At 37.5% G+C, this 19,228-nt stretch overlaps 1 protein-coding gene and 1 non-coding gene across 2 annotated transcripts; one reads left to right on the forward strand and one right to left on the reverse strand.

The window, feature by feature from the left end:
• Positions 1-532: 532 nt before the first annotated feature.
• LOC139947952 (uncharacterized) lies at positions 533-17,861 on the reverse strand. The gene is made up of 12 exons (XM_071945838.1): positions 17,751-17,861; positions 11,941-12,013; positions 11,285-11,451; positions 10,171-10,248; positions 6,560-6,810; positions 5,848-6,052; positions 5,140-5,217; positions 4,492-4,682; positions 3,928-4,020; positions 3,149-3,407; positions 2,621-2,698; positions 533-2,517 (listed from the first exon to the last, which is right to left on the reverse strand). The coding sequence occupies exons 2-12, from the start codon at positions 11,982-11,984 to the stop codon at positions 2,366-2,368; spliced, it is 1,596 nt and encodes a 531-aa protein (XP_071801939.1). The 5' UTR covers positions 11,985-12,013; positions 17,751-17,861; the 3' UTR covers positions 533-2,365.
• On the forward strand, positions 8,740-8,957 carry LOC139948548 (small nucleolar RNA U3). Its single transcript, XR_011787456.1, has one exon. It is a non-coding gene; the product is annotated as a small nucleolar RNA U3 (small nucleolar RNA).
• Positions 17,862-19,228: the final 1,367 nt, after the last annotated feature.

Genomic DNA, 19,228 nt, shown 5'->3' on the forward strand with positions numbered 1-19,228 from the left:
GGTTAGTTCGGATAGACTGACCGTCAGTTGTCCTGTTTTGGCCGAACATATCAAGTAGGATTCGAAACGTTGGGTTGCATGATGGAAATACGATTTAGTAAGGTTTGCGACGGACTATCTCTAAATGAGTTAGGGTGGTTCTGAAAAGAACCGTTGGTTTCAACTTGACGTTTCGATCAGTATGCTGTGGTCGTCTTCTGGAGAAAGGTAGACTCTGATGCGAATGTATCAAAGTTGTTTTTCGTGGAGGTTGGAGAGGACTTATTTCGCTAAAAGTACCAAACTGAACGGAGCAAAAGTGGTATAACTTCACTCTAATATAGTGAAGTTATGACATCAAACACCAAATCGCTATTTTATACTCCGTGTGGTTATAAATGCTACTGAGTTAGCTGGCTGACATTTTCTGACGAGACAACGCGTTGCCCTATCACTGGTACTCCACAATGTGACCCAGCTATGTTTTGTGGGGAAACTTGTAAATTTGTTGGGACATTTGTGGACACAAAAACAAGTAATCATTGTTCGTAATCGTACTGAGCAATTTATTTCACCACGAGTGTTGAATATTATTAACAAGCTTGAATATTAAACATCAGCCTTTTAGAAGGTATACTTTAAAATGATCGGTGGAATGATGCAAAGGACCATTGGCATAACTGCAATATTATATAATATGATTGTATAGTTCGTTGGAATATGTTTTTACAAATTGTTATTACACATTGGGCCTCCAAGAAATCATAACTATTTCACTTAAAGGGTCTGAACACCTTTGGTAATTGTCAAAGACCAGTATTCTCACTCAGTGTATCTCAACATATGCATGAAATAACAAGCCTGTGAAAATTCGGACTCAATTGGTCTTTGTAGTTACAAGAAAAAGATGAAAGAAAAAAAACCTTAGTTGTACAAAAAAGTGTGTGCTTTCAAATAGGAATAAAAAGGCTTCTGGCCAGAAGTCTTTTATTATTTTAGTGAGGAATTATACCTCTTTCTCAAAAACTACGCTACTTCAGAGGGAGTCGTTTCTCACAATGTTTTATACCATCAACCTCTCCCCATTACTCGTAATCAAGAAAGGTTTTATGATAATAATTATTTTGAGTAATTACCAATAGTGGCCACTGCCTTGAAGACAATTATTTTTAGTAGTTGACATAACTAAAAGACCCTTTGATTAAAGACAATGGACACTGTTGCCCATTGTCAAAGACAAGACTTCTCACTTGGTGTATCTCAACATATGCATAAAATAACAAACCTGTGAAAATGTGAGCTCAATTGGTCATCGAAGTTGCGAAATAATAATAAAAGAAAAAACACCCTTGTCAAACGAAGTTGTGTGCTTTCAGATGCTTGATTTCGAGACCTCGAAATCAAATTCGTGGAAAATAAATTCTTTCTCGAAAACTACTCCAATTCAGAGGGAGCCGTTTCTCACAATGTTTAATACTACCAACCTCTCCCCATTACTCGTTACCAAGTAAGGTTTTATACTAATACTTATTTTGATTAATTACCAATAGTGTCCACTGCCTTTAACTGGACGCTGATTGAGCTATATTCATCAATTCCCTTTGCAACTCTCACTGGATGAAAGTAGTTACGAGGAGTCCTAATTTACAAATAAACAACTTTTGATATTAGGTTACAACATTGCACAAAAGGGGTTTCCTGGAAATTAACAAGAACCGTATTTCAAATACATCCAACCCAACTAACGGGCTAAAATGGACAAGTTAAACCAGATAGTGTTTAACAATCCTACATTAAATATAAAAGATTGGAATGTATGAATTCAAATTGTTCTTAAAGAATAGAATTATAACAGCAATGTGCTTAGAAAGAAAGAAGTGCAATTATTGCGACAAAAATTAAATATATAAAACATTTCAGCTGAAAATTAATCGTGACAATTATTAGTACTGCTTGGACGTGCTTTTAAAACAACATCCATCGCTCCAACCCCCAAAAGAGATAAAAACTTACATACTTTATAATAATTGTTATCATAGTCAGGCTCAGTTTCACAAAGCATGAAGATAATAATATCTTAACATGACTTGTCAGTTTTACAACAGTGATTTGTGTTGTGACGTCACACTTTGCTTAGCAACCGACTACGATTGATTTGCAAACTTAACCCTTGTTAAATCGGCACCTGTTCATAGTAAACCAATTAGTCTACTTCAGTGATAATAATTGCTATACCGATTTGTGGAAATTTTACAGATCCCAAACAAAGACGAACTAGATAGATGTATTGGTTATAAATATTGAGATATAACCTTTAACCATTCATACAACCTTCGTCAATCTTGATTCTGATTGACCTCCCTCCTGTGACGTCATTGGGTCATACTTATTTCTCCTTTGACACTTGACCTTCGAACTTTCCCATGACGTTTCCTGGAGGGCGGTAGAAAGCGACCAGGACGACTTTGCCTTCCTTGGTGATCGCCTTCCCAATACCCATCTCCTTGGTGTCCTTCCAGACCATCTGGGTAAAGTGGCCTAAGTAAGAATGCACACACGAAGTATAGTTAGTTACGGAAATTACATGAATAACCTTAATGCCCAATTGTGGTTAAATGCCCAATTGTTGTTAAATCCTCACCTGCCCCTGATGTAAAACCGGGTTTCTCGAAGTCGTATTTGCTGCTTTGTCGATACCACATCTCGGACGTGTCTTCACCTGTTGACAATAACAAGTATATGAAAATTGGATCACAAATTAAATGAAAATAATAACATTAGTTTTTGAAATTGTGTCAGTCATCTTGTTTCAGACATTCTTGTTATGTAAGTATACAAGAAAAACAAAATCTTTATAAATCTTGAAAACAAACTAAAACACCATGAGCATAGGCCTTTTGCAAATAGCCATTGCGCACTCAAGAGCTAACTGTTGAATGAGGCGCATGCTGGTCTAGCTAGCGACCAAAACTTGATCGCTAGCTAGACCAGGGCCCAATTTCATATAGCTGCTATTATATGCACAAAAATTTGCTTAGCATGAATTTTTTGCATTGATAAAATCAAATTTCCACGTGATTTTCAGGTTAAGCAAACAATAGGCCCTATTGTTATTTTCAGTTAGTATTCTTTGACAGTTGTTGAAAAAAAGGTTGAAAGCAAGTCATACCCGAAAACGCTGTACTGGCGCTTGAGTAATGCATAGCGATGTTTTCACCAACATCTGATTGGCCACTATTCTTAAACTGGTCATTCTTAGCGAGATGGGCCGCCCAATCTTGCGCCCTCTTCATCAGCTCATCAGATCGCTTCAAGTCGGCAGCACCGTAACGTGACCGGTATTTGTTATGCGAGTCCAGAGCATCCTTTTGAAACTTAGCCAAGTCAGAAGGTGATAGATCAGGGGCGTCTAGTTTGACGCCAGCAACCTGTGAAGACAATGGTGTATTTTAAACAAAAATCAACATCGGGAGGGACTGGGCAAGTCTACCAGATGTTTGTGTGATACAGGCATCTCTTCTCCAGTAATTCGTGTTGCAATATCGGCGACGTCGTTAACGAAGCGAACGTCACGAATCAAGACTAAAGGGAGCTCGGAAGACCACTCGTTTTTTATTTTCGAAATGATTTTTTGTTTAATATACTAATGTTTGACCGAAAAAGGAGCCCAACAAAAGTACAATTTGTAAATATTTTGTGCTTATTTATAATGACAGTGATTATTATAATGACAGTGATTATTATAAAGAGACTGGAAAGTGATTGTAATGTGAATATTAATAATGGGGATAAGGAATATTAATTGTGCATTACCCATAAAATACACCGATGAGTGTTAGCACTTACTCAGTACTTTCCCGACGCTGTAAAAAAAATCACTCGGATGGGATTCAAACCCACGACCTTTGCAATAGAGCAGTGTCTTACCATGAGGGTATAATAACTAACCTGTCTGGTAACAGAATCCATGCGTCTGTCGTCAGATCTTGGCCTGGCTGGGTCCTGACCAACGTACTCAGTACTACGTACAACGCGAGTCACCTACAGGGAAGAAGCAAATGTGTCACTGGACAGAGTCACTGTTGGTATCACAACCACTTGAAGATTAAAGGCCTATGCATTAATTTGTTATGAAATGAAGCACTCACAATCATCAGCCACTTGTGTTTATGGGATTGCATAGTCCTACAATCATGTTATGAAATGAAGCATTAAACAGGAAAAAAAATCCCAAGTTCGGCTGTTAAAAATGTAAGAAACACAAGTGCACTTCTCTTTGAATGTTTGCTGCAAAGGTAGCAGGTTCCCTTCTACGGCTGTTTACTGCAAAAATCGCAAGTTCACTTCTACGGCTATTATATGCAAATGACTTAAATTAACTTATACGACTGTTTACTGCAAAAAAACGCAAGTTCACTTCTACGGCTGTTTACTGGAAACATCTCAAGTTCACTTTCTGCAGCTGATTACTGCTTTACACTACATCATAAGTTAAATTCTACGGCTGTTTACCTTGGATGTTATTGCCTCCGTTGGTTGAGGTCTGTACCCGTCGGGTCGCGGCAAAACGTGCTCTTCGAACCGCCCAACAATATTCCCCGGTGGCCGGTACTGTCCGACAACCATCACTTTGCCGCCTTTGGTGACGGCCTTACCGATGCCAAACTCTCTTGAACCTTTCCATACCATCTGAGTAAAATGACCTTAAAAGAAAAGGAGACAAAAACAGTGCTCCGACCTTTATGTAGCCCTAATAAGGGATGATATTTCTAGAAATGATCGACACTACGTCATCTGTGTAAATCAGGGGGTATCTTTGGTAATTACTCCATAAAATAAGTTAGTGATCATAAAAACCCTTTGGTAAAGGACACTGAAGAGCTGTTGATATTTAGAACGACCCTTTGAAGTAAGACAGTTTTAGAGAAGGAGGTAGTTTTTCATGCAAAAGTTGAATCTTAGAAAGGCTTCGTGATGAAGCATTTCTCATACGCCATTTTAGTAAGCAATCTTTCGATGCGAGTACATCAGATTGCCCTCAATGTTATAACAAAACATTTGCCTACTAAGAGGGTGCCCATCATGACTTACTTCACGTTCTATCACTAGTTGCCTCTCTTGGCAGTGCCTTGAGGTGATCTTTGCTTAACAATAGCTTACCTGTACCACTAGTGAATCCTGGTTTATTGAAGTCATATTTACTCAGTTCACTGTACCACTGGTCAGCAGCTTGCTTGCCTGTTGAATTTAAACATTCAACACATTTAAATAAATTTAACCTGCGCGAATAATAATAGTGAGAGTTTTACTTTCATTATTGAACGAATAGTCTGTATTGCCCCCCCCCCCCGTATATATGTTTTTTGTGTTGTTTACGATGGACTGGGCAGCTGCTTTCAGTCGAACAGTCTTTCAATAGGCACTGCATTTTTAACAGATGTTAAATTTGCATCGAGGGTAAAGAATATTTTGGTTTTACCCTTACACCGATGTGTGTAAGCACTGTAATAATACTCAGTACTTTCCCGAGTCCTGTGAAAAAAATCACATGCATATTACTCGGGTGGGATTCGAACCCACGACCTTTGCAAAATTAGTAGGCACTATATTTTGACATTTCATTGTTACTGTGGCATTTGCTCGGCCCAAGCGCAACCAAAGGTGCTGGGATGGGCAAACGTATCAAGCACACCCATTGGATAATGTTCAGTCCCATCATGCATCACACTCGCACTGCACCATAGAAGTAGCACTGCACGCATGACGTACTTCCTGAACAAGAATCTGTGCAAGCTGATTAGCCCATCCCAGCGGTCCTGGATAGATCTGGCCGATGTGGCCGAGCGAAACTGTGGCAAGTAATCTTACCTGAATATGCAGTAGTAGCTGATGAATAATGCATCGCCACATTCTCACCAATATCCGTGCCCTTGCTGTGTTCAAATAAGTCATTCTTGGCAAGATGCTCTGCCCAATCCTGTGCACTCTTACATAAGTCAGCTGACATCCTCAGCGAATCAACGCCGTGCTTAGATCGGTGCTCGTTGTGGACAGAGAGGGCGTCTTGCTGAAACTATTGTTTTACATAGTTGATTCAAAGAAATGATTGCACAAGTGATTTATGTCGCTTGAAAATCCACAATTTAAAGGGCACTGGAGACTAGAATTGCTAGCTCGAAATAGTTGTTAACATAAATACTTTCTTGAAAATGAGTAATTGAAATATGTTGATAGTATAAAACACTCTAAGAAACGGCTCCATCTGAAGTAACATGTTTTGAGAAAAAGGTACTTTCTCACTCAACAATGAAATATTTATATAGGCCCTATATACTTCCACTTCAAGCCTGGAGCCGTTTTAAGGTATCTGAAAGCGCACAAATTATTTGTCCAACAATGGGTTTTGTCTTTCATTATTCTCCAACTTCGATGACCAACTGAGTCAAAATGTTCACAGGTTTGTTATTTCATGCATTATGTTGAGATACACCAAGTGAGAATACTGGTCTTTGACAATACTTTGACAAAGTGTCCAGTGCATTCACAGACAGGTGACAATTCACGTTCCGGACGCACTCACCTTTGAAAGGGGTTCATTCTCATCACCGCCACCCCTCATCCGCTCCCCGGGTCCTGCAGCAGAAAACTCCCCATGGGTGACCACCTTAGACACGCCTCCGACGTGCACAGGGAAAACATTCTCATTGTACATGCTCATCATATTCCCTGGTGGTTTGTAATTAGCAACGACGAAGATCTTGCCGTCCTTTGTCTCCGCTTTACCGATGCCCATTTCCTTGGAGTCTTTCCATACAACCTGGGAGAAATGTCCTTTAGTGAAAAAAAAAAAAAAAAAACTAATATCAAAATCTTTCCGGTGCAGTCTGATAGCAATTGTGTTCATCTTAGATAAGGATGTCATACCCGTATGATGGATGAATAAATTAGATGGTTACATTCGTTTTGTAAAGTTAAATCCAGAAAATCTATATAATGCCAACCACCGCATTGGGCCCAATATTAAAGGCAGTGGACACTATTAGTAATTACTCAAAATGATTAATAGCATAAAACCTTACTTAGTGACGAGTAATGGGGAGAGGTTGATAGTACAAAACATTGTGAGAAACTGCTCCCTCTGAAGTGACGTAGTTTTCGAGCAAGAAGTAGTTTTCCACGCATTTGATTTCGAGACCTCAGATTTTGAATTTGAGGTCTCGAAATCAAGCATCTGAAAGCACACAACTTCGTGTGACAAGGGTGTTTTTACTTTCATTATTATCTCGCAACTTCGACAATCAATTGAGCTCAAATTTTCACAGGTTTGTTATTTTGTGCATATGTTGAGGTACACAAAGTGAGAAGACTGGTCTTTAGTCAAATTCCAATAGTGTCCAGTGTCTTTCAGCCTGTGAGCAGCTGCTAAAAAGCACACAAAAGTTAGCTTAACTTGAACAGGTTACCGGCCCAAATTGCTTTATGTTATTACATATGTTCGTGATTTTTGCCGCAGCTAAGACATTTTGTCAAGCAGCCGCATTTTCTGCTTAATAGCTTTATGGACGGTCCCTCTGGTGTTTGTGGGGGAAGTTAATACTCAACACATTTTGAAAATCCCTCCTCATACATTATTTAGGGAGGGATTCTTTGGTGAAGGAAACTCATGACCATATAAACTTACAAGTAACATGGAGGTAGGAGGTAGAATTTCTACCTCGTGCTTGTACTATTTATACCACATTGTAAGCACTGCATACAGGCTGTTGAATATGTAACATTTAAATTTACAATTCCCTCCAGTAGAATGTGTACAAAGATGAGACATTTAAACACATCATCTGAGAAGCCTTTCTCAAATAGTGCTTCTAATCTAGAGTCAGTTATTCACTGCTCCAGATTTTGGACGCAATACGTACGGTACTAAAAAAAAACTTAACTTATACTGAAATAAATCTCGATGCTACATAAACACCGCTATTGTTCCTAACTGTTGAACACACCGATGGGAATGGTGTTATGTGTTCAACTATGGTTCAACAAAAAATGTTGCCAACATTGAATGATTGAACATGGTTTGAGAACATGCATGTTGTGTACATTGGTACATGTACATAGTACGCAATGACATGCCCTGTGCTCCTCATTTTTTACAGAGTCCATATTGCAGGTGTACATGTACTGTACACATATGGAGTTATATACACTGTACACAATGTACATGTAATGTATAGTCATGGAGATATAGCTCTATGTGTATAGTCCATATCATTGTACAGTACATGTACGTTTACGACTACAGTGTACACGATGCACGTCGTAAACCACGTACGATGTACATGCAGTAATACCACACTGCTGCCTTATTATGCAAATTACGGAGACCATGCCCAGCCTGCCATGGCCACCATCCGGCCGTGTGTGCCATGCTGATTGCGCGGCATGAGTCACGCCCCATAGTTAATATGCACACTCATGACCTTTCAACCGGCAGTGCACCAAGCACCGTTTGTCAGCAGCGCTGTAATCAGGAAATAAATCCCTTGTTTTCACGGTTTTCTGAATTGTTTCTTCCAAATTGTCTGAAACGGTACTGTTTATTTCTTGAGAAGTTATAGGGTTGTTTTCTACGTTTGTGGAAAAGGTATGAAGAACATTTCAGCATCAACAATAATGTTTGTAAGGTGTGAGTTTGAAACTTTACCACCATAGCTGTTGCGTGTGTATGGGAAATAGGCTTGATTCGTAATGAGTTATTAAGTTAAGATCATACTTTTAGGGATCATTTCTATAGTATGTTTCTTCTCTCACGAATGCACATTTGACCAACATACGCAAATCACGATGACGAGTCGTAGTGTTCCTCTCTGAGCGCGAAGCGGGTCCAAGGCGTTACCTTCTGGGTTCTGCTGAGGGTCATTGATGAACGTTCCTCCTACCCATAAGTGGCAGTTGGAGGAGGGGAACACATTCTGAGTGATTTGCGGTCAAATTTTTTCAAATCAATAGAAAATTAGGATTGTTTTAAACTAAACTTTTGAAATTACTTTTTGAAATAATACCCTTGATAGCTACCTCTGATCAGACATATTTTTCAGCGGTAGAGATTGTTCCGAAGGCTATGACACTAGGTGAAAATTATCGGTGCTTAAATAAAAGCATACATGAACTTAATAGTATGGGAAAATTAAGCTTATTTAGGTTTTTAATGGAATAAAAGAGTGGTAAGAGAGGAAACTGTACATTCCGACACCTATAAAATCAAACAGTGTGTTTAGGTTTCATGCTGAAATTTGTGCATGGTTTTCAGTATTCTTCTTCTGACTCATTAAACGGATTTGACCACCCCCCCCCCATAAAATCACAGATTTGGTTTGCCATGTATTCTGAAAAATGTATACTATTACTATGGTTGGTTGCACAAACAATTAACACTGTCTGCAACTTTGCCTGGCTCCCTACATCACTTCAATGTGGCAAATGTTCAGCACAGAGCATTCAGAGAAAGATTTGAAATGGAACTGCTGAACCTAAAGATCAAGAACTGAACTGTTTTGATCAAGGACTATTCCTGTTATGAATAGATTATCTGAGTCACTGACTCTACCTTTAGATTCATTCATCCTCTATTTTCACACTATAGTATTGGTAGTTGTCAAAGACCAGTCTGCTCACTTGGTGTATCTCAACATATGCATAAAACGACAAACCTGTGAAAATTTGAGCTCAATTGGTCGTTGAAGTTGCGAGATAATAATGAAAGAAAAAACACCTTAGTCACACGAATGGTCACACTTGGTAACGAGCAATGGAGAGCTGCCGATAGTGTTAAACGTTGTGAGAAACGGTTCCCTCTAAAGTAACGTAGCTTTTTTTTAAGAAGTAATTTGTCGCTTGAGTATTAAAATACTTTTTAAGGCATCTGAAGGCACACAAGAGTGTTTTTTCATTATTCATTTGCAACTTCGAAAACCAATTGAGTCTAAGTTTTCACATGCTAGTTATTTAATGCTTATGATGGGATACACCAGTGAGAATACTCACTTGTCTTTATTAATTACCAACAGGTGTCCAGTGTCTTTATTTAAGTGATACCTTCCTGATTAATACAACTATTTTACCAGCTTTATCAGTCATGTTTAACACATTTAACAATCCATCAAGTAACGAAAGTTATAGATGAACCAATCTTACCTGTCCCCGATCGAAATCCAGGAGAGCTAAAGTTGTACTTTTGGACCTCGGAGTACCATTGGTCGGTCACTTGCTGTCCTAAAACAATAATGGTTAAACAACTGTCTAAAAAGACTGAGCAAGTAAAGTAAGTGTAGATTTTCAGACACTATTGTTTATAAAGTCATAGACATCAATGTACGAATACAATCTATTTGAAACAAAAAAGTATACACAGATGAAATAAATAATCGCCAAAATATTTTGAAATTAGGCTTCGAGACATTATTTTAAATATAAAGCTGAAGACGTCAATGATACTGAGATAATCTAAAAAGTATTTTTCTTTTTTACATAGAATTCGATTTCATGTCAATACACCTTCATTTTTTGAAATGAGAAGAAATTGGTTTTGTGTGAAGGCTTTTTTGTAAATTAATTATCACGGTGGTGTGTGCCTCTGTGTGTGAATGTTGTATAACACTCATCAAGGGGTAATCCCGTTTCAGCCCAAATACTCGGCTGCAAGGTGCCGACCCCTGGCGACAGATAATGGGTTGTGTTGACAGACCAAATCAGTAAACACTGTATACCCTCACACTGGAGTGGCCGTCCGGACATGTGATGTTAGGCAGCACCTCATTTAAAAACAATTAAAACATACAACTCTCAATGATAAGCCCGGATCATACTTCCTGCGAATGCAAATACAAAACGATTTTTGCCTTCACATGACTGTCTTCGCTGTGTTGTTTCACCGAAGTTGAACACAAGTCAGCTGAAATTGTGACGTCAAATAAAATTCGCATTCGCAGGAAGTGTGAACTGGGCTTTAATTTCTTCAACAGTTTTGTAGCCACGGCGGGCGGTGCCGGGCGGGCCTGCCCAGAACTAACACATATTGCCCAGCCCTCTCAGCAAAATACACTGTGCTGCCCAGCACAGATTTTCCCCATATTGCACTTCAGCAATGATGGCCCCATATCTACCGCTCGCCCTCTTTGGACTAAGTTGGATTTGGAGCCCATCACTGAGACTATAGTCTAGCTACAACACTGTATCTTCAAAGATCCTCGTTGATCCTTTGTCATCCAAACCAGATATATATATATGTCATCAATACACTGTAACATACCTGAATAGTCTTTATACCCGGAAACCATAGCAACATTTTCACCAAACTCTTGGTTGGAACTGTGCTCCAATTTGCCGATACTGGCTAAATGATCGGCCCATTTCTGCGCATGTTTGCAAAGTTCCTTGTTCAGTTTGAGGGGTGGTACCCCATGGTTTGTGCGAGCTCTGTAAAAATGTGACAATGAAAAGAGGTAGATATGGGGTTTCTGAACTATTTGATGTGTACATTAAACTTGAATGAACTTGGATGGCTGAAAGAGTGCATTGTTGCTTTAAAAAAACATGTTTGAACCGAGGGCTAGAAAGTGACATTGTTGGCTCACAACTCTCTGTATGTATGTTCAATGTTCATCTACCGGGTTTCAGTTATAACACAACATCATCAACAAATTTGAGAAAATCACATTGACAAGTTTGAAGCTGCTATTGAAAATATATAGTATAGCTTAACATCGAGCAAAATGTTCTGAGTCCAGTTTCACAGAGCTGCTTAAGCAGAAAATACTGCTTACAGTTCTCTGCTTATCAATAATGAGCAGAGTACCAACCACAAATGGTACAAGTGACATATAGTATTTTGGCTGTGGTAACTTCATTCTTGTTAGCATAATTGTGTTGTGCTTAGCTTGTTTTGGGGCCTGGGCCTTTACTCACTGATTATGCGCAGCAATGGCCTCTGCTTGGAATGAACTTGACATCTTGCTTGAGATGACACTATCTCCGAACCCTACAAAAAGAAATGCAAACATTTAATTAGTAACAGTCGTTTATTAATAGCATTTGATTATACCGCGGGTGTGATGTTTTTTTTTTTTTTTTTTTTTTGTTTTTTTTTCTCTTCCTTGTTTATATTAATTTTGTTTAAAAAAAAACTTTAAAAAAAACAAGCAAGTTGGAATGCTTGAAAACTTTTCTTTTTAACAGTATTGAGCCCCCTAAAAATATTGGATAACTTGAAATGTATATTTAACCAATAATATTAAAAAGTACATTTCAAAAATGTATTTATAACAGCCCCTTTTTCCAAGCGTGCAAACGAAAGAAAAGAAAATAACTTGATGAACAAAAATATATAAATAATGTGAAGGTGTTTCTTGGTAAAGTAGTTATTTATAGGATTTAATCATGGAGGTAGAATAATTAAGCTACGGTTTGTTCATTCAACGCCTCTTTGCAGACAAAAGCATTGTTAGGTCCCTTTCTTTTACACAATGCAGTTAGAAGGCATTTGATATGACTGTGCATTGATATGTCTGATGAACACTAGTTTTTAGTGGTTCCACTTCAATACTTCTTGTTTAGTAACCACAACATCAGACCTGACTATACCAAGCTATCAGGGCACAATTTCATAGAGCTTTTCTTCCTTGATAAAAACAAGATTATCATTAAAATTTCCACGTGATTTTCAGGATAAGCAAACAATAGCTAAATACCAGTAACAAGCAATATGTAACAAACGGAAATTTGGTTGGTAATCCTGTTTTTATCAAGAATAAATGTCATGCCTTAGCAAATTTTTGTGGTTAACAGCTCTATGAAATTGGTCCCAGGCTTCAAACAGTGGTTGTAGTCATTATAAAGACAGACTACCAGCAACATGTATTCCCAAGGTTTATGGTGTATTCTGATTGAGTGGTTTAGGTTATTTATAACATGGACAGTAAACAGAGACCAATTAAACAAAGGGTGTGTTTTAATTCAATTTGTGAGCACCTTGAAATGGTTAATATATATAAGTCACCTCATGAAGTTGATATATTTTATTCATATTTTCATTCAGTGACAAATCAATGTGTCGAGATTAATATACAAAAATAATTTCCAAATTGTTTGCAGCTATAAATCTTAAATGAAACTACATTATTTGGCGATATTGTAGTGAGGGTATATAGGTCACCTCATTTTTTTTATTCAGTAAAAAATAAATGCGCCAAAATTAATATATGCAAACAATTTATGAATGGCACTTAAAAAGGAGACAGATATTGCGATCCTTTGTCATTATTGTAAATTTGTAGGTCTGTTTGAGAAATTTCCCATTGTAACATGAATCAGCTAGTCTACACACTTTGTTTAATAAAATTGATACTCGAAAAAACTTGCGATGAGATTAGTTCATGACTGTGCCAATGAAGTGTTTGCTACATGGAGCTCGTAAACTATGAGTCGACCCATATTTATGTCAGGTGCAAAAAAAGCAAACGCTTAAACAGAGCGGTAGGCCTAGCTTTAAACAATTTGCACATCATGCATATTCAAATCCAACTTGACTTCTCCATGCTTGGTGAATTTCCTACCTCCATGCTTGGTGTGGGAAAATACTAACAAAGTTTAACGAGGCTTCCCAATATATACTTATTTTTTTATGGAGAAGTCGTTAAACGATTGTAAAGGTGGTCGTCCAGGGCTCTGTAAAAGCAACACAATTCAACGCAAGACATAAAAATTGCCAGTATTTATATATAATGATTTCTAATGTGACATCACACGTTACTTAGCGACTATGCTTAATTTTCAGTTAAGATCAATCTTAGCTCTTTGTTATATTGGCCCTCACCCCCCCCCCCCCCCCATTCCCGCGGTTTCCACACTGCAGCATATATAGACCTTTATCACGGTGCAACCATCATGAATTTCTCCCATTGATACCAATGGAACCAAACCGAGGCTGGAAGAACATTCTAGTCTGGTTCCTAATTGCAAAATGCATTCTATGATTGTTGTTCGATACGGGGAACATGACTAAGATAGAGGCAGCATGATAAAGGGCTATAGTCTTGGCACAAGACGTCAGTGGTCTTGACTGCATGCTATAGTGAGAGCCAGACAAATTGGTTAAATCATGCCGTAAGATGGCGCTCTATAACGATTTATATCTCCTTTTGATCACTGACTTTTTGGCCAAGACAAATTACACCCCCGTTTTATGGGGTCGCAGTCACGATCGAGAGCAAAGGTTCCGCAGGAGCATGCAGCAGTCTCGCGAGAGCTAAGGTCCCGGGGTCCCATAAAGGTGTTTGAAAAGGCGCGAGACATGGCACAGACTTCCAATATAGTGCAATCTTTGATGTTTGGGAACAGAGAAATGGCCCATTCATGTTTATGTAAAAATGTTCTCCAGCTGTTAATTGTATTAGATTGAATTGAAGCATGATGCACATGCAATTAAATATTTGCATGCATATGCTTCTTGTAATTAGGAAGTAGCATATTTATTCTAAATATAGATAAATATAGTATGCGATGTGAGCAGCTTCGCCATTCCAATATTCACCAAAACATTACGTTTGTGTTAATTTTGTTCTTGTTTATTCCCCCCATCCGCCACTCAACTGTAGCCACAATTCTTTTTTAGCTGTTATATTTCATTGCAGTAAATTAAAAAAAAAAACATTCACAATTTGACTAAAACAAATTGGATGAATCTGAATGTGTTTGGTGTGTACCAAAGCGGTCCTTAACCCAAACATATGATATTGATTGATCGCCAATCATAACTGCAATTTTATCAAAACAAAAATTGCTAAATTTCAAGTGTTCGCTTTGTTGGCTTTATAGGACAAATACGTATAAAAGGTAAAAGGAATAACTAATGGAAAAATGTTTGGCATCCTACGTTTTTGAAAGAAGCGAGGATGTGGGGTTATTTCTGGTTAATCAATTTTTTACACAACATTTGCTGCAGGACTTTTTATTTTAATGAATTTTCTGTAAAAACGATTTTTGCAACAGCAGTCAATAATGATAGAGCTCTAATTAGGATGCACGTAAATTGTCTCTGTTATTTTCTTAGTAGCAAGCCACAAGTTAACTTTCCAAAAACAATGGGATTCAAATAATTAACATAATAGTAATTAAAGTTACGTAACGAGGTCGTCTATTTATTAGTTAATTTAATCAGCTCATGTATTTATACTGCACTTGTTTAGCTCTACCGAGTACATCAAGAAAGTGGGGCCACTCTCGTTTATTCCTTTCACGTACCACTATGGAACAAAAATATGGACAATGTTCATGTCAAATACAAAAGATTTGTTAAGGCAAAGTACACGTATTTATGTAGTTAAAATTTAAGCGTCATAGTTCTAGAGATAGATTATATTTAAAAAGAAATGATTTCCCCCAGATTTGAGCCCCTGGAAATTTGTGTTCATGCTGGGTGTATATAAATTATGCTGGTGTACAATTTCGAAGAAATTTATACATGTTAAAAAAGAGTGATGCCAAATGCTGTATATTTATAGGCCTACATAAGAACAAAAACTCAGCTATTCCTTGAACGTTTGTTTTCTTTCTCTTTTGTATCTTATTAAACATCAAATCTACTTTAGAAAATCGAGCTGTTGAGTTAACTAACCAGACAATGTTGAGAACGTTTTGTGCCAAACCACTTGTTTACCAATGATAGCATTATTTATTCCAAATGATGTTTTTTTTCTTCATGGCTGTACTTTGGTCGTAGCAGGTTTTGAGGTACCCTGTTTCGAGCCTCTTATCTTTCCTTCAATTTTTATATTTTAATTTTGAGTTATGCTGAAACTATAGTTGTATTTTGTTTAAAGACAGTGGACACTATTGGTAGTTGTCAAAGACTAGCCTTCACAGTTGGTGTATCTCAACATATGCATAAAATAACAAATCTGTAAATTTTGAGCTCAATCGGTCATCGAAGTTGCGAGATAATAAGGAAAGAAAAAAGATGGTTGATTTCGAGACCTCAAGTTCTAAATCTGAGGTCTCGAAATCAAATTCGTGGAAAATTACTTCTTTCTCGAAAACTATGGCACTTCAGAGGGAGCCATTTCTCACAATGTTTTATACTATCAACAGCTCCCCATTACTCGTTACCAAGTAAGGTTTTATGCTAATAATTATTTTGAGTAATATAGTGTCCACTGCCTTTAAGGATAAAAGTTGTGTTTTGGTAAGCTGACAAACTGTTCAGTCCTGGAATATGCTTCAATTTCCGAATGGACATTTTCTTACGGTACATCGCGTGTGTATTGTATTTCATTTTCTAATCAGGAAATCAATAGGCATGACTCCTCGGTTGTCTGAGCATGTGACACAGTCTTTTTAAAATAAATAAATATAATGGATCATCTTCATGCCTTAGCCCCGCCCCTCCCACCCCCAGGGGTCCAATTTCGATAGAGCTGCTTAAGCAGAAATTATTGCTTAAGAATTTTCTGCTTAACATAAATGAGCAGGATACCAGCCATACATTGTACATGTGTGACGTGGTATTTTGGCTGGTTAACCTGTTCAACGCGTAATTGTGACGGCTTAGCTACTTTTTTGTGTTTAATAAGCAGCTATATGAAATTATGCCTGAGAGATATCAGTTACTGCACACAGTCACGGTTATTTGGTTCAGCTAGAAATGTAAATTCACATGTAAAAGTAAAATGAAGAGAAATTGTATAATCATGTTAGAAAAAAAAACATTTTAAAAGGTATTATTACAGGGTTGGTATTAAGGATACAAAATGACATGACAAAAAACATGGTCATTGTACAATGAACAATAGCGATATTGAAAACGCACGAGTGGTGTATAATTTGTGTATCAGTAAAAGTGTCACCTGTACAGTTTACCATACGATTATCAATGTAGGTCACCACGTAGGCCAGGTCGCGACCAGGTAACAGGTACGCTTTATACTTTAACTTCTGTTCTGGCCGCTAATCAGTGTCAAGTTTGAGCGGGTGCAAAGATCTATAACCTGATGCGAAAAAAATCAATGATAAGTAGCGGCCTTGTTCTTGCGATCTGAGAATTTTTGTGGCTGCGAAATACTTAACAACTAAAAGCAAACTTCCCCTACAGCATGCCGACTGGCAAACAATAGATGTTTAGATTGTGTGAAGTTTGACCATGAAATCGAAGATTCAACTCAAAGTAAGGCGTCCATCCAAACTAAAATGTTGGTGTTGTTTTAACAAGATACTCGCCGAAACAAATATACCAATCTTCTTGCACAAGCTCAACACATTCAGATGAACCACCCCCAAAGGTAGTGTTTAATTTAGTGTTCCGTACGTGTTTTGTATCCGCATTCAACAGTTAAATGTCTATAAAAGAAAGAAAAAATGACTGAAACGAACTTTAATGCGAAGAACGAAATCATGTGCTCATGAAACGAAATTGAAAGTAAGAGTAGCTAAAAAAAAAACATAGATTGAATAAATTAGGGAAACGTGTGTTCATTTAAGTGAAACCGAAAATAGAAATAAAGATAAGTTTATGTTCGCTGAAATCGGCCGGGAAACCTTCATGGAAGCGCAAAGTATAGCGCCAAATCACAAAGCAGATACATCGATCTGTATGCATGAGTCACGTCAACAATTACAACAAATCTTCAAAATAAATCCGCAATATGGCAATATCAATAAGGAATAATATTTAGTAACAGATTGTTCATACAAAAAGAGATATGGAAGTTAAGAAACAAACCTACCTTCCCGATCGTTGATATGATTCTATTTGATTAACAACAATTTTATATGATGCATTTGACGCTTTGTATCAGAAGATAGATGAGGGTGCATTATGAATGCACCATCCCCATGCATCCAAGATTGATGGCATGGTGGTTGCTGGCTATAAAACCGAACGACTGTTTTATGACCGGTAATATTGAAAGTTGTTTCTCAAATGAAAAAAAATGGTTGCTTGTTGAAACTATTAATTACATCGGTGGCTATTCTGTGTACACATTCTCCGCAAAGAAACTAACTTTGGTAATGGTCAACACTTCAAGACAATGCAAACAAAATGTAAATTTTTTTTTTTTAGTCTGTTTTATTTTTTTTTCGTTTATTTCAATGGAAGCAAAACAATGTCATCAAATCTAACAAATAGGCCTAGTCCAAGGTATGTTTTTAAATAATTTTGTCGACATTTTGTGTAAGACTTTTATGTAATATTTCGTGTATACAGCTATGATTTTAATTCAGTGAATCCCCCCTCAGCATACGGAAAAAGTCGTCTAACTAGACGAACGCCTCTTTGTATTGTGGGCACACGGAGAAACGGGGTCTCCTCCTGCATGTAGTGATACGTGGTGCTACCGATTCCATTGTGAATATTATTCTCAAAATATACCAAAAACAAACTAATTTACCGGTCCAGCGATATGAATAGACCCTATGCTGCTGCAATTATCAATATTGTATTAATTATCATAATTTCCTCGCTGTTACGGGTAGGATCGAAACAAAGCATGTTCCGGCTGATGGATTCTGCTCTCTACACAAACCGCACGGCCGAGTCCATTAAAATACAGGAAGTCAGTAAGTCTATCTCTTCAAGTTCAACTTCTGCTTGAGAGTAAATTTTCATTTAATTGCCTTATTAATATTCAGCTGTACTGTGCCATTGTACTATAGAATAATTAGACTTGCCTGTGAGTCGCTCATCATCTCCTGGCACGGTAGACACTCCCATCTCGATGAGGCTGAACATCTTCTTCAAGATGGCTGGATTTATGTGCTAGCGCCCTCTGCTGGTGATGGAAAGCATGCGGCAGTGATTCACAATGTTTACTTAATGGCATCATAGTTAAGGTCAGTTTGACACTCGAATTAATTGTGTTTGTTTATAAAATACGTCTTTCTAGTAAATCTCGAAAATTTGCCCCTAGAGTAACTATACAGAAATGGACACAGCGATAATTTTGTTTAAAGGAACAGTACAGAATTGGTATTGCTACAAAACATTTGCTGGCAGTGTAAGCACTTTAATGTAATCCAATTGGAAATTATCAAAAAAAATCTTGAAATTGACGCCTCGAAAACATTAATAAACAAAAGCGAAAAATACTCAGTGTATCACTTTTCGATGTATGAATTTAATCAAAATGTTCAACCACAATAATAATTAACAGGCAAAATTTACATCAAGTGTATACTCCGACATTGTTTGAATATATAAATA

The sequence above is a fragment of the Asterias amurensis genome, chromosome 15 (assembly GCF_032118995.1).
Source record: "Asterias amurensis chromosome 15, ASM3211899v1".
NCBI lineage: Eukaryota > Metazoa > Echinodermata > Asteroidea > Forcipulatida > Asteriidae > Asterias > Asterias amurensis.